Genomic DNA, 16,849 nt, shown 5'->3' with positions numbered 1-16,849 from the left:
GTTAGTATACCCTTAGAAATTTCTATCTAGATAAATATTAAAAATGAACCTTGCACTATACTATTCCCTATAGCAGTGATGGTGAACCTTTTAGAGACTGAGTTCCTTAAACTGCAAACCAAAACCCACTTATCGCAAAGTGCCAACACGTCAAGGGGTGGGGCTTATCTCGACGTATGATTTCCCCTTCCCTGTTATAAAAAGGACAGATTTTGACTGCTTTTTGGAAGCGGAAATGCTACGGAAATTTCCGCTGAGGACATTCTGCAGCATTTCCGCCACGAGTAAACATAGCCCAATAGTAATAGTGCCCCCCACAGTGGCCTCAGCAGTAATAGTGACCCCCACAATGGCTTCAGTAGTAATAGTGTCCTCCACAGTGGCCTCAGTAGTAATAGTGATCTCCACAGTAGTAATAGTGACCTCGAGAATAGCCCTAGTATTAATAGTGACCCCCATAGTGGTCTTAGTAGCAATAGTGTCCCCCACAGTGACCCCAGTAGTATTAGTGACCCCCACAGTAGTTTTAGTAGTAATAGTGTCCCCCACAGTGGCCCCAGTAGTACTAGTGACCCCTACAGCAGGCTCAGCAGTAATAGTGACCTCCCACGGTAGCCCGAGTAGTAATAGTGACCCCTACAGCTGCCTCAGTATTAACAGTGTTTCCCACAGTGGTCTCAGTAGTAATAGTGACCCCCACAGTGGCCCCAGCAATAATAGTGCCCCCCCCCCCCACAGTAGGCCCAGTAGTAAGTGTCCCCCACAGCGGCCCCAGTAGTAATTGTAACCCCCCACAGTATCCTCAGCAGAAATAGTGACCCCCACAGCAGCCCCAGCAGTAATAGTGACCACCACAGCGGCCCCAGAAATAATAGTGAGCCCCATAGTGGCCCTAGTAGTAATAGTGATCCGCCACAGTAGTAATAGTTACCCCACACAGTAGCTCCAGTAGTAATAGTGATTCTCACAGTGCCCCTAGCAATAATAGTGACCCCCAGAGTGGCCCAAGCAATAATAGTGAACCCCCACAGTGGCCCCAATAGTAATAGTAACACCCACAGCGGCCCCAGTGGTAATGCTATTACTACTGGGGCTGATATAGGGGACACTATTACTAATAGTATCCCCTATATTCGCTCCAGTAGTAATAGTGCTCCCTGAGACCCATATACTTAACCCCTCCTCCTCGTGGAAGCACCACTGCTCCTCTGCTCAGCGCTGCTGCAGACGTCCGCACGTGCTTCCAGATACCTCCTCCCCTCTGCTTTCGTGGAACCAAGGAGACGTCAGAGGAGAAGGGTCCCGGGTGCACAATGACGTCACAGTATGCACCGGGATCAGCGCCGCTGAGTGAATACCATCAGGGGAGCCGGGGCACCCCGGTTGGTATCCACTACCATGGTGAGCAGCTGCCGTCGCTCGTGCTAGAAAGGAGGGCTCTGCATGCCACTTCTGGCTTGTGTGCCACAGGTTTGCCTCCACTTACCTATAATAACTAAATAGTATAGGTGATGGCAATACAAGGTTAATGTGTGCTGTCTCACAATAGGCTCAACCCAGCTCTCCTCTTATCTCACACTGACAGTTCTATCAATGGCTCGAGTGACCATCATTCTAATGACATCATGTGGACCTGAACCAATCATGTCTACATGATAGCCATGTTTTGGGTGTTTGACCCACTGAGGAGGGAAGTCACAGTCACTGGTGGGGTGCTGACATAAATTTATATCACTGCTGCACAGAACCCTGGCAGTTGCAAACAAAACTTACCGTCGGCGGTCATAAATGGGTTAAAATCTTGTGAGAGACAAAAAAACTTTATAAAGTGGCAAAGCTACAGGTTATTAGTTCAAACCAGCACCATAGCTTACCTTAAAGTGTATATATTTAGTTAGCTGGAAATGTTCAGCGTAAAGTCTGAAATACTGCAAAATCTTAGAATTGTGCATATAATTCGGGTAGTCATCTGGAATATGGAAATCACTGTAACACATCATCTCCTTGGAAGTGTTAATAATAACAGTTTTGTAAATACTCGCTCTGCCCGCCTCAGCGCTTTCCTGAAGCAAACAAAAATCAAGATGTTATGTATATACAGTATGTTCTCTTTTTAGAAAAGGACTCTTAGAAATAACTAAAATAACATTAATAACTAACATTGAATCTCCATAGTCCACCGATGTCCTCAGTTCTCTCAAAGCAGGTGGGTTCTAAACCTTCCTCCAAACAACTCTTAATAGCCACGAGACCGCTGGCTCCAGCTCCTATCACAGCAACCTTCTTTCCCATAGTGGTGGCCTACAAAATAAATGAGGACAACAACGATGAGGAACATTTTAAGTCTTTTCTAGATTGAGTAGTCCATACCAGTACATTTAGCATGGAGTAGAAGGTCCAGAAGGTGCAGATATGTATCAGAGGTAGACCATTAAAGATATATTCGGGAAAATCAGCATATCAGAAGAAACTCACAAAAAACAACCCATTCTCAAGGATGGCTCCACATGGGCAAGATAATTGTGCGATAGTCAGTAAAAAAGAATAATATGAAACCAATGATTTACAATGGTTTCATTCTCATCTGTGAGGTTTTCACTGATGCGATGTTGAGAGGATAAAAAAATCGTGGGTTGCTCCATCTTTCTGCGATGTGCGATTTTTAAAAATCTCCCATGTCTTCCTATGGAGGCTTCTTTTTATCGCATTGTGATGTGATGTGATTTTAACATTCCAAATTTCCATTTGCTTATGAGGTTTAAAAAATTGCGCGATTATATCGTGGGCGGCAGCGATGAGATGTGAGATTATTCCCCCAAAAAAAGCATCGCTGACGCTCACAAATCACAGTGAATAAATGTGATTTTGCCGTGATTTTCTCACGGCAAAATCACGATCGCCTGTTTGGGGCCAGCCTGAGGGGCTATTAGCATCTAAAGATCCTCCCACATTGTCATCTGTGGAACAAACCTGTTTTTACCCAAATAATTGGATGGAAACGTATCGTATAATCGACCGATAGGCTCTAGTGGGTTAAACAGTCAAAAAATGCATATGTTTGATTAAATTTCGCAAGACATACATTTCTGTGTTTAGTTATTTTATGTGGGATTGAAGCCTACTACACTTTTCTGTTCCACAAAGAAAGAATGGAAACGTATATTTTTTTTTAGCATTGCAATCAATGGGAAAAAAGTGTTCAACTTTAAGGCCCCTTTCACACGGGCTACAAAATGGCGAGATTTTGTAGCGCTGCGACATCAATACAAAACGCATGCGTTTTGTAGGGATATCATATTGCTACAAAATCACGCCATTTTGTAGCCCGTGTGAAACAGACCTTATACTTTATTTACATTTTTCACATCAAAAAATGGATCACAATGGATCAAAGCATATCAAAACGTATACTGCACATAAGCATAGGCTTAAATTAAATGCATTTTAGTAGTTTTTTTTATGTACTTTCCTCACATATAAGAAACGCATGTGCAGATACTAGAGATGAGCGAGCACCTAAATGCTCGGGTGTTCGTTACTCGGGACGAAAATTTCGCGATGCTCGAGGGTTCGTTTCGCGTAACGAACCCCATTGAAGTCAATGGGCGACCCGAGCATTTTTGTATATCGCCGATGCTCACTAAGGTTTCCATTTGTGAAAATCTGGGCAATTCAAGAAAGTGATGGGAACGACACAGCAACAGATAGGGCAGGCGAGGGGCTACATGTTAGGCTGCATCTCAAGTTCCCAGGTCCCACTATTAAGCCACAATAGCAGCAAGAGAGGGCAACCCCCCCCCCCCCCCAACAATTTTTACTTCTGAAAAGCCCTCTTTGGAAAGCAATGCATACCTTAGCTAAGCACCACACTACCACCAACAAAGCACAATCACTGCCTGCATGACACTCCGCTGCCACTTCTCCTGGGTTACATGCTGCCCAACCCCCCCCCCCCCCGCACGACCCAGTGTCCACAGCGCACACCAAAGTGTCCCTGCGCAGCCTTCAGCTGCCCTCATGCCACGCCACCCTAATGTCTATTTATAAGTGCGTCTGCCATGAGGAGGAACCGCAGGCACACACTGCAGAGGGTTGGCACGGCTAGGCAGCGACCCTCTTTAAAAGGGGCGGGGCGATAGCCCACAATGCTGTACAGAAGCAATGAGAAATATAATCCTGTGCCACCGCCATCAGGAGCTGCACACGTGGGCATAGCAATGGGGAACCTATGTGCCACACACTAGTCACAGGCTGGTACAACTCCCAATGGGAATTCCGTGTGCACCCACAACATGGGTGGCTCCCTGGAACCCACCCGCTGTACATAAATGTATCCTATTGCAGTGCCCTGGACAGCAGAGCCAACGTCAGATTAAATGCAGGTGGGCTTCGGCCCACACTGCATGCCCCAGTCAGACTGGGGTTTTTTATAAGTAGACACAGGCAGGTACAACTCCCTATTGTGAAGTCCGTGTGGACCGACAGCATGGGTGGGTGCCAGGAAGCCACCGGCGATACATAAATATATCCCATTGCAGTGCCCAGCATAGCTGAGGTAATGTCATGTTTAATGCAGGTGGGCTTCGGCCCACACTGCATGCCCCAGTCAGACTGGGGTTCTTTAGAAGTGGACACATGCAGTTACAACTCCGTGTGGACCGACAGCATGGGTGGGTGCCAGGAAGCCACCGGCGGTACATAAATATATCCCATTGCAGTACCCAGCACAGCTGAGGTAATAATGTCATGTTTAATGCGGGTGGGCTTCGGCCCACACTGCATGCCCCAGTCAGACTGGGGTTTTTTATAAGTAGACATAGGCAGGTACAACTCCCTATTGTGAAGTCCGTGTGGACCGACAGCATGGGTGGGTGCCAGGAAGCCACCGGCGATACATAAATATATCCCATTGCAGTGCCCAGCATAGCTGAGGTAATGTCATGTTTAATGCAGGTGGGCTTCGGCCCACACTGCATGCCCCAGTCAGACTGGGGTTCTTTAGAAGTGGACACATGCAGTTACAACTCCGTGTGGACCGACAGCATGGGTGGGTGCCAGGAAGCCACCGGCGGTACATGAATATATCCCATTGCAGTGCCCAGCACAGCTGATGTAACGTCAGCTTTAATGCAGGTGGGCAAAACATTAATTGGATTACACTGTAGGCGAGGGCCCAAAAAAATTGGTGTACCGACAGTACTAATGTACCTCAGAAAAATTGCCCATGCCCAACCAAGAGGGCAGGTGAAACCCATTAATCGCTTTGGTTAATGTGGCTTAATTGGTAACTAGGCCTGGAGGCAGCCCAGTTAAAATAAAAATTGGTTCAGGTGCAAGTTGCAACGCTTTAATGAGCATTGAAACATATAAAAATTGTTTACAAAAATTATATGACTGAGCCTTGTGGGCCTAAGAAAAATTGCCCGTTCGGCGTCATTACGTGAGGTTTCAGGAGGAGGAGCAGGAGGAGGAGGATGAATAGAACACACAGATTGATGAAGCAAAAAGGTCCACGTTTTTGATGGTGATAGACAACGATGCTTCCATCCGCGGGTGCAGCCTACGTATTGCTTAGGTATCGCTGCTGTCCGCTGGTGGAGAAGAGAAGTCTGGGGAAATCCACGCTTTGTTCATCTTGATGAGTGTAAGCCTGTCGGCACTGTCGGTTGACAGGCGGGTACGCTTATCCGTGATGATTCCCCAGCCGCACTAAACACCCTCTCTGACAAGACGCTAGCCGCAGGACAAGCAAGCACCTCCAGGGCATACAGCGCGAGTTTAGGCCACGTGTCCAGCTTCAACACCCAGTAGTTGTAGGGGGCAGAGGCGTCATGGAGGACGGTCGTGTGATCGGCTACTTCCTCCCTCACCATCCTTTTACAGTGCTCCCGCCGACTCAGCCTTGACTGGGGAGCAGTGACACAGTCTTGCTGGGGAGCCATAAAGCTGTCAAAGGCCTTGGAGAATGTTCCCCTGCCTGTGCTGTACATGCTGCCTGATCTCCGCGCCTCCCCTGCTACCTGGCCCTCAGAACTGCGCCTTCTGCCACTAGCGCTGTCGGATGGGAATGTTACCATCAGTTTGTCCGCCAGGGTCCTGTGGTATAGCATCACTCTCGAACCCCTTTCCTCTTCGGGTATGAGAGTGGAAAGGTTTTCCTTATACCGTGGGTCGAGCAGTGTGTACATCCTGTAATCCGTAGTGGCCAGAATGCGTGTAACGCGAGGGTCTCGAGAAAGGCATCCTAACATGAAGTCAGCCATGTGTGCCAGGGTACCTGTACGCAACACATGGCTGTCCTCACTAGGAAGATCACTTTCAGGATCCTCCTGCTCCTCCCTCTACTCCTCCTCAACGCGCTGAGGCAAGCAGCATGGGTACCCTCAGCATTGAGCCAAGCTGTCTCTTCCCCCTCCTCCTCATCCTCCTCATGCTCCTCCTCCTCCTCCTCAACGCGCTGAGATATAGACATGAGGGTGCTCTGACTATCCAGCGACATACTGTCTTCCCCCGCCTCCGTTTCCGAGCGCAAAGCGTCTGCTTTATGCTTTGCAGGGAACTTCTCAAGAGGCATAGCAGAGGAATGGTGACGCTAATGATTGCAGCATCCCCGCTCACCATCTGGGTAGACTCCTCAAAGTTTCCAAGGACCTGGCAGATGGCTGCCAACCAGGCCCACTCTTCTGTAAAGAATTGAGGAGGCTGACTCCCACTACGCCGCCCATGTTGGAGTTGGTATTCCACTATAGCTCTACGCTGCTCATAGAGTCTGGTCAACATGTGGAGCGTAGAGTTCCACCGTGTGGGCACGTCGCACAGCAGTTGGTGCACTGGCAGATTAAACCGATGTTGCAGGGTGGCAGCGTCCGTCTTGGACTTGCGGAAATATGCGCTGACCCGGCGCACCTTTCCGAGCAGGTCTGACAAGTGGGGGTAGCTTTTCAGAAAGCGCTGAACCACCAAATTAAAGACATGGGCCAGGCATGGCACGTGCGTGAGGCTGCCGAGCTGCAGAGCCGCCACCAGGTTACGGCCGTTGTCACACACGACCATGCCCGGTTGGAGGCTCAGCGGCGAAAGCCAGCGGTCGGTCTGCTCTGTCAGACCCTGCAGCAGTTCGTGGGCCGTGTGCCTCTTCTCTCCTAAGCTGAGTAGTTTCAGCACGGCCTGCTGACGCTTGCCCACCGCTGTGCTGCCACGCCGCGCGACAGCGACTGCTGGCGACGTGCTGCTGCTGCTGACATATCTTGATTGCGAGACAGAGGTTGCGTTGGAGGAGGAGGAGGAGGAGGGTGGTTTAGTGGAGGAAGCATACACCGCCGCAGATACCAGCACCGAGCTGGGGCCCGCAATTCTGGGGGTGGGTAGGACGTGAGCGGTCCCAGGCTCTGACTCGGTCCCAGCCTCCACTAAATTCACCCAATGTGCCGTCAGGGAGATATAGTGGCCCTGCCCGCCTGTGCTTGTCCACGTGTCCGTTGTTAAGTGGACCTTGGCAGTAACCGCGTTGGTGAGGGTGCGTACAATGTTGCGGGAGACGTGGTCGTGCAGGGCTGGGATGGCACATCGGGAAAAGTAGTGGCGACTGGGAACCTGGTAGCGCGGTCTGGCCCTGCCTCTACCCCTGGCTACCGCACTGGCTCGGCCTGTGCCCACACCCTGACTTGGGCCTCCGCGTCCTCGCCCGCGTCCATGTCCTCTAGGCCTACCCCTACCCCTCAGCATGCTGTATTACCAGCAGTGCAGAAACAGAACGCTGTAATTAAATGTGCCGCTTATTGGCTCGTGGTTGGAGGCTGACTTCGCTTACGGAACGCACAGCAGAGCCAGGAAAGAATTTTGCGCAAGCCTGCTGTAACACTTAGCTGGCTGCGTATGAATTAAGACAACTACCCCCAGCAGAGACCCAGTACACTGAGGACGGTCACAGGCAGCCCAAATAGATTTTTTTCCCCAAATGTTTTTGGAAAAGCCCACTGCCTATATACACTGTATATGTCTTCTGTCCCTGCCTCACCACTACTGGCCCTGGACTATGTAAAATTACTGCAGACTGTTTCACTGTGGACAGGAATACAGCGGTGATGTAACAGGCAACACAGAGCCAGGAAAGAATTTTGCGCAAGCCTGCTGTAACACTTAGCTGGCTGCGTATGAATTAGCACAACTACCCCCAGCAGAGACCCAGTACACTGAGGACGGTCACAGGCAGCCCAAATAGATTTTTTTTCCCCAAATGTTTTTGGAAAAGCCCACTGCCTATATACACTGTATATGTCTTCTGTCCCTGCCTCACCACTACTGGCCCTGGACTATGTAAAATTACTGCAGGACGCAATGCTGTGGACGCAATGCGCTGCACGGCAGATATACAAAAAAGAAAAAAAAAAAAGTGCAACACTGCAAAAAGCAGCCTCAACAGTACTGCACACGGTCAGATGTGGCCCTAAGAAGGACCGTTGGGGTTCTTGAAGCCTACAATAACTCCTAACACTCTCCCTATAGCAGCTCCAGCATCAGCAGCACTTTCCCTGAGCTATGTCTGAATGCATCTGTGGCGAGCCGCGGGAGGGGCCGATTTATATACTCGGGTGACACCTGATCTCGCCAGCCACTCACTGCAGGGGGGTGGTATAGGGCTTGAACGTCACAGGGGGAAGTTGTAATGCCTTCCCTGTCTTTCTATTGGCCAGAAAAGCGCGCTAACGTCTCAGAGATGAAAGTGAAAGTAACTCGAACATCGCGTGGTGCTCCTTTCGAATAACGAGCATCTCGAACACGCTAATACTCGAACGAGCATCAAGCTCGAACAAGTACGTTCGCTCATCTCTAGCAGATACCAGTGTGAACAGGCGCTAAAACGTTTATAGCATATCCACAGCAGCCAATAAAAGGCGTATGGGACGACACCTCCACATCTACAGAAAACGTGACAAATAGGATCTCGCATTGCTAATGACATCCATACAGTGAAGATTGGTAGGACACCATTAAACTTTGGAATATGCCCTTTTTATATATCTGCACATGCTTCAGAAAGTGAGCGGTCCCCCGAAACATAGCTGGTATTTGGTCACACTCAGGATCCCTCCGGCCTCCATACTCCACGTGACTATATCTTTCTAATGATGGATCGATTATGGACTCACGGGATCCATGGAAACCTCCTTCACAATGTGGTGTTTATAGAAAAACCTTTTAACCCCTTGAGTGGCACGCCCGGAAATTTTCCGGGACGAGCTCCACTGCTCATAGTGACATAGCCCGGAAGATTTCCGGGCTATGTATCACTATGGGAGCTGCAGAGCACAATGCCACAAGCTGTGACAGTGTGCTCTGCCTGCACAGTCCCACAGAGAACAAAGCAAGGGCTTTGAAAAACCAGCAGAGGATATTGCCGACATGTCGGCAATCTCCTGCACTGGTTTGTTTACAGGTTGCCATAGAGACCATCGGCTTGTCAGAAGCAAGCCGATGGTCTCTGTGGCAGGGAGAGCTGGTTGTTAGCTGTCAGAGGACAGCTAGGTACTAGCTCTTACAGCAGAGATCAGAGAAAACCTCCGCTCTCTGCTGTGTTAACCCTTTACATGCTGCAGTCTATGTGACTGCAGCATGTAAAGGGCTGTCACCATCGGACCCCCGGAATGTGATCAGGGGTCCTGATGGGTCCCTGTGGAAGTCCCCTAAAGGGACAAAAGAAAAAAAGAAAAAGAAAAAAAAAAAAGAAAAAAAAAAGTAAAAAAAATTATAAAAACACTTGTCTCCCTTTACTTTGTAAAAAATCAAAAATATAATCACACATGTGGTATCCATGCGTCGTAATGACTCAGAGAAGGAAGTTAATACATTATTTAACCCCTTAATGACATGGCCCCTTTTTTTCTTTTTTCCCCATTTCTTTTTTTCCTCCCCCCTGTTTAAAAAATCACAACTTGTCCCGCAAAAAACAAGCCCTTATATGGCCATGTCAATGGAAAAATGAAAAAGTTATGGCTCTTGAGACGCAACTGCAAAATTAGTTGAAATTCAATGATTAGACCATTTTAAAAAACCTGCCCTGGTGGGCACGACTGGGTGGTAGGAAACCTGCCACTCAAGGGGTTAAGGGACCTTCACACTGGCGATCGCGATGTCGCAGTGAGAAAATTGCAGCTTTATTCCGCGCGATATTTGAGCGTCAGCACTGCTTTTTCTCACAAAAACATCACTACCGTGATTTTGCATCGCACAAAAATCGTGGCTTTTCCATACAATAAAAGGGAGGCTTCATAGGGAAACTTGGGAGATAAAAAAACAAAAAAAAAAAAACAAACATAAAATGCAGAAAGAAAGGACACGCTGAGATTTTTTCCTCTCACATCATCACATAGAAAGGAAAACATTGAAAATAATTGTTTTCATAATTCTGCACTTTCACTCACTCTCACATCGCATGATAATCGCACGATTTTATCGCCATTGTGAAAGCGCCCTAATGCTTTTTGAACATTATACAAAAACAGCATGTTCAAAAGTTTATTAGTGACCTGCCCATCTATACTGTATAACCACAGGCTATACCAAAATAGTTTGATAAGTGTGGGTCTCAGGGACGGGACGTGCTTCTATTTCTAGAATGTCCCTCTCCGACCATCATCCCACTTATATGTAGTGGCCAGGGTGATCAGGAGTATAGAAACAGACAAATTGGATGTTCCATGATACTTCATAATTCCCATAGAAGACAAGGTTTTACGAAAAAGGCCTAAGACAACAAACTACAATGTTTCCATAACTCTGCATAGAACAACAATCTACGTTATTTCCGCAGCTCCAGTTTCCTTAACTCCCGTTCACTTCTATGGGAGTTACTAAACCAGTGTAGAACAGCCTCCTCGTCTCTTTCCATTATCCAGACCCGGTGGTTGTGGCATAAGGAAACATCCCAGCAAGTTACTGCTGAGATAGGAATATAAGATTCAACCAGCTTTGACCTTCAGAACCTGAAGATGTTTCTCATTTTCAAAGACATCCTTACACTACATTCATGTGTAGTATATTTCTGCAGCGGGTTTGTACCAAAATCATCTTGTAATGTAAATTTTGATGCAGACTTTGATGTGTTTTTTCAGCCCGGTCTCACACAGATGTAAACGAAAAGATGCCTGCATTTGCGCAATGGGCACATAAAATCTGCATGATCAAAATTCTGTACAAATACGTTAGGCCAGCTTCACATGGATGAGAAAATTGTGCAAGATTTCTGCGTTGCGAGAGGCACAAATATGGACCCAATTCTTTTGAATTGGGGTCATATACATGAGTGATGTTTTCCTGCATGGCACCGCGATGCTATGTGGGAAACAAATCGCAGTGTGCTCTATCTTGCTGCGTGCGCTCATATTGCAGCACCCATTGTTTTCAATAGGACCGGCGGCTAGGTGCACGCAATGTGAGGTCTCCCATTAAATAGGTGAAATCAAGACTGAAACATAAATTAACACACTGCAGATTTAAAATCCGTACTGCAGGTCAGTTTAGCTTGCGTTCACAAATGGAGGCTTATTTACTAATCCTCTCTGTAAATTAGACAGGGCAAACTCAGACTAGACAGTCTTAAAATGCGCTAGTTTATCAAAGTATAGTAAATCTGTCAAATTTTAAGACGGTCTAGTCCAAGTTTAGACCACCTATTAATTGGCTTAGTTTATGCCAAAAATTGCAGCTAAATTTGGCATAATTCAGGCCACACACGCTTTTCTGGAAAGTTGGAAAACTGTCCAAAAGTCTCTTAAAACACATGATAAATGCGGACTTGCATGTAAAACACTTTTCTGGCATAATGTGCATCAGTCAATTGTCATATTTTGAGTCACATGGCATATTTTGTTGTGGTTTTTAACTGCAATTAAAAATTGCTCAAAAAGAGTATGTGGATTTTCCAAAAGTGTATGCTGTTTAGAAAAAAAGCATGGATTGTTAAAAACTACATGCATTTTTTTAAATGCGGTATTTAATTTTGGTTGAAAAGCAAAACAAAAAAAAAATTAAGTGTAGATCCTGCACATTTATGCTTTTTTTTTTGGCCAGGTGAAAAAAAATGTATGCAGAATGGAAGGAAAAATGAGCACGATATTGGGCCAAGAAGCTTTGGCCTTATATTGCGCTTGCAAACGTGCGATTTTCACTGAGCAGCGATATGGTTTTGCTTAACTTTGCATTGCCACACGTGAAAAGAAAATGACCACTTCCCGCGTACGATTACGACCCTTATAGATTAGGCTTAATTGCACATTAAAATCAATAGGAGCATGCTTCCATGTTTTTTAGCACACACAAAGAAATGTGTATATACACCGAGGAGAATCCACCTCACCTCTCTGTGTATATACACCGAGGAGAATCCACCTCACCTCTCTGTGTATATACACCGAGGAGAATCCACCTCACCTCTCTGTGTATATACACCGAGGAGAATCCACCTCACTTTTGTAGGTACATACTCCGAGGAGAATCCACCTCACTTTTGTAGGTACATACTCCGAGGAGAATCCACCTCACTTTTGTAGGTACATACTCCGAGGAGAATCCACCTCACTTTTGTAGGTACATACTCCGAGGAGAATCCACCTCACTTTTGTATGTACATACTGAGAAGAATCCACCTCACTTTTGTATGTACATACTGAGGAGAATCCACCTCACTTTTGTATGTACATACTGAGGAGAATCCACCTCACTTTTGTATGTACATACTGAGGAGAATCCACCTCACTTTTGTATGTACATACTGAGGAGAATCCACCTCACTTTTGTATGTACATACTGAGGAGAATCCACCTCACCCCTGTATGTACATACTGAGGAGAATCCACCTCACCTCTGTATGTACATACTGAGGAGAATCCACCTCACCCCTGTATGTACATACTGAGGAGAATCCACCTCACCCCTGTATGTACATACTGAGGAGAATCCACCTCACCTCTGTATGTACATACTGAGGAGAATCCACCTCACCTCTGTATGTACATACTGAGGAGAATCCACCTCACTCCTGTATGTACATACTGAGGAGAATCCACCTCACCTCTGTATGTACATACTGAGGAGAATCCACCTCACCCCTGTATGTACATACTGAGGAGAATCCACCTCACCCCTGTATGTACATACTGAGGAGAATCCACCTCACCTCTGTATGTACATAATGAGGAGAATCTACCTCACCTCTGTATGTACATAATGAGGAGAATCTACCTCACCTCTGTATGCACATATACTGGAGGAGAATGAAACTCCCCTCTCTGTGAATATACCGAGGAGAATCTGCCCCACCTCTAGTATGCTATAAAAATTAGGAGATTTATGAAATTATCTAAATGAAAAACAGCTTTAGCTTCACTGCTCAGTTCTCATTTCTTATAGTGCACATAGTTCATCTGTGTGACACCCTAGACTTCATTGCACATGATCCACAAATGTAGCACTGCCAAGAAATTTACATATAAGCCTGCAACAATGTAACAAATTGTGTCCCTTTAGTTTATGTCACACCTTGACACACAGACACTATATATTTAGGCTTCACGCTACATAAATAACACAGTAACATTCAATACTGTATACAGCTAAATTCACTCTGCTACATTTGTTATATATGCACCACACATGAACAGTACTACAATATGTTGCTGTACAATATGGACTATGTATCAAATATGCCGGCGGACTATAGAGCATGAACTGTGAGCCACTACATGTAGAAGAAGGAGCAGCTAATTCACTGCATGCCTACTACTTGCCTGAATTCAGTAGTCTTAGCAGCAGCACACAAGCACTTCCTGCTTCTACATGGAGGCCCTTTGACTTTCCTTATTTAACCCTATACTATCTGATTTGCAATGAGTAGCTATATAAAGCGTCCGCTTACTCTCCAGCCATGAAGCTGTTACGAGAAAGCCATGATGTAAGGAGTATTAGCGAATCACAAGCAGCGGCCCTGCGGAGGGGACCTCCTTCTTTTCCTTTTCTGTAGAAGGCGCTGACTGCTGAACAATTACAACTTTTCACATACAGAGAAATCACGCAAACATAATAACAGGGAAGGGCTGACTGCAGATAAAGCAGACTTTGCTTCTTTGCAAAGGAAAATCTGGACTCTTTGAATCCAATGGGCAGTTAATAAAGGTCAATAATACTATTAGAGGCCCAGGATTAACATTATGCTAAACATGGTTCAGATGCCTAAATTGTCAACTTGGATCCCATTAAATTGAATAGGACCTGATTACAGAAGGTCACATTATACTTTACATATTTGCAAAAAATAACCCAAATACAAACAGGACGGTCTAGCGACCAGAAAACAAAAGGTTTTATTAGGAATCCAGATACAATTCAAATCCAAATGAAAGACAGGGTCACATTGTTTGATGTATATTTAAGGCTACTTGAGCCCTTAGGTTAGATTCACGCAGACATATTTGTGCACTCAAAATTTACGTGCGCAATACGTAGAGAATGGAAAACATTGATTTCAATGGGTTTGATCATGTGCGTGTATTTTTACTATATATTTCGGTTGCGCAAAAAAAAAAAAAAATACAGCATGAGTCATGGAAGTCAATGGGTGGTGTGTAGAGATGAGCGAGCACCAAAATGCTCGAGTGCTCGTTACTCGAGTCGAACTTCCCGCAATGCTCGAGGGTTCGTTTCGAGTAACGAGCCCCATTAAAGTCAATGGGCGACCCGAGCATTTTTGTATATCGCCGATGCTCGCTAAGGTTTTCATTTGTGAAAATCTAGGAAATTCACGAAAGTGATGGGAACGATACAGAAACGAATAGGGCAGGCGAGGGGCTACATGTTGGGCTGCATCTCAAGTTCCCAGGTCCCACTATTAAGCCACAATAGCGGCAAGAGTGCCTCCCCCCCCCCCCCCCCACACTGTCAGCATAAAGATCGTTCTCCTCTGCCACAGCTGTAACAGCTGTGGCAGAGAAGAACGATGTTAGCCCATTGAATTCAATGGAGCCAGCAATACAGCCGGCTCCATTGAAAGCAATGGGCTGCCGGTGAGCGCGGGATGAATTTTCGGGAAGGGCTTAAAAATATAAGCCCTTACCTGAAAATCATCCTAAAATGTGTAAAAATAAAAAAAAAATGTATTGCCGGCTCCATTGAATTCAATGGGCTAACATCGTTCTTCTCTGCCACAGCTGTTACAGCTGTGGCAGAGGAGAGCGATCTTTATGCTGACATTTTTCTTTTTAATTTTTACACATTTTAAGATGATTTTCAGGTAAGGGCTTATATTTTTAAGCCCTTCCCGAAAATTCATCCTGAGATCGCCGGCAGCCCATTGCTTTCAATGGAGCGGGCTGTATTGCCGGCTCCATTGAATTCAATGGTCAGTGCTTGTTTAATCGAGACGAGTACCACGTGGTGCTCGTCTCGAGTAACGAGCATCTTGAGCACCCTAATACTCGAATGAGCATCAAGCTCGGACGAGTATGCTCGCTCATCTCTGCAAACAGGCGCTCGATTTGCAAGGAGATGCTTCATATGCTATGTAATTTAACTGAAAAAGAACACATCTGGAACTAATTAGACTAATGCCATTTAAATCGGTGCGTGTGAACATGCCTTTCGCATGGAAAAAGTACAGTAAAGCATGCCAACGTATGTGTAAAAAAGCATTGTTCAATCCGCAAATACACAGTGCTCAGATAAGTGCAAATATGCATAAGATTGTGTGAAGGGGGCCTTAGTCATAAAGGAGCATGAAGAGGGTATTATTACTGTGTAGGGGACAGTGAGGCCTCATTCACATGAGCTATTTTGCCACGATAAAACGCCGTCCAAATATCGTGACCATCTGAAACATTGGATTTCAATGCATCCATTCAAATGGGCAATTTTCCGGCGTGTAAAATTGGTCAGCCGGAAAAGATAGCCCATACAGCAGCGTTCTTCATACCCTGCCTGCCATCAGGGAGTGGGATACAGCTGAAACAATAGTATCAGCTGTATCCCGCTGTGAATCCCTGATAAGACTCATCATTGTCTTTCAGAACACTGAAAGACAACGATGAGCGATGGATTAACGAAAACTGCACAATGTCAATGCAGTTAGACCCAACGATTATCGCTCACAAGTTGGCTTTGATCAATTTTTGAGCGATAATTGTTGTGTCTAAATGGGCCTTAAGTCATATGCCATATGCTCCAAGCTTTGCATCAATGATGTTATCAAACTCTGGAATTGACCAGTTCCTATAGAGTGATAAGATCTAGTCAGACAAGGTCTACCTTGTGGGCTGCATTCCCACGAAAGTATATCGGCTCGGTTTTCACGCCGAGCGAATATACGTCGTTCTCCTCTGCAGGGGGGGAGGATGGAAAAGCCAGGAGCAGGAATTGAGCTCCCGCCCCCTCTCTGCCTCCTCTCCGCCCCTCTGCACTATTTGCAATGGGGAGAGGCGGGACAGGGCGGGGCTAATTCACTGAACTTAGCCCCGCCCCCATCCCGGCTCCTTTCGTTGCATAAAGTGCAGAGGATCAGAGAGGGGGCGGGAGCTCACTTCCTGCTCCTGGCTTTTCCATCCCCCCCCCCCTGCAGATGAGGATGACGTATATCGGCTAAGGCTGCATTCCCACGAACGTATATCGGCTCGGTTTTCACGCCGAGTCGATATATGTTGTCCTCGTCTGCAGGGGGGGGGGATGAAAGAGCTAGGAGTAGGAACTGAGCTCCCGCCCCCTCTCTGCCTCCTCTCCACCCCTCTGCACTATTTGCAATGAAAGGAGGTGGGACAGGGGTGGGGCTAAGTCCCGATATGTATATGGCAGTCTCCTACAAAGACAG

The 16,849-nt window shown here is 46.4% G+C and overlaps 1 protein-coding gene across 2 annotated transcripts in view; it reads right to left on the bottom strand.

Annotated features, from left to right (window-relative positions):
- The window catches only part of LOC136621638 (flavin-containing monooxygenase 5-like), a 39,664-nt gene extending 25,705 nt beyond the window's left edge, over positions 1-13,959 (bottom strand). The window contains exons 1-3 of one of the 2 annotated variants that reach the window (XM_066597275.1): positions 13,913-13,959; positions 2,161-2,301; positions 1,875-2,063 (exon numbers count right to left, since the gene is read on the bottom strand). In XM_066597275.1, the coding sequence (XP_066453372.1) occupies positions 1,875-2,063; positions 2,161-2,292 (321 nt within the window). In that variant the 5' untranslated portion in view covers positions 2,293-2,301; positions 13,913-13,959. Of the gene's footprint in view, positions 1-1,874; positions 2,064-2,160; positions 2,302-13,784; positions 13,855-13,912 lie in introns of those variants that run through there. The other variant, XM_066597273.1, reaches the window with a different exon arrangement.
- Positions 13,960-16,849: the final 2,890 nt, after the last annotated feature.

The sequence above is a fragment of the Eleutherodactylus coqui genome, chromosome 3, assembly GCF_035609145.1.
Source record: "Eleutherodactylus coqui strain aEleCoq1 chromosome 3, aEleCoq1.hap1, whole genome shotgun sequence".
NCBI classification, from domain to species: Eukaryota; Metazoa; Chordata; class Amphibia; order Anura; family Eleutherodactylidae; genus Eleutherodactylus; species Eleutherodactylus coqui.
This window is presented reverse-complemented; position numbering and strand designations above follow the sequence as displayed.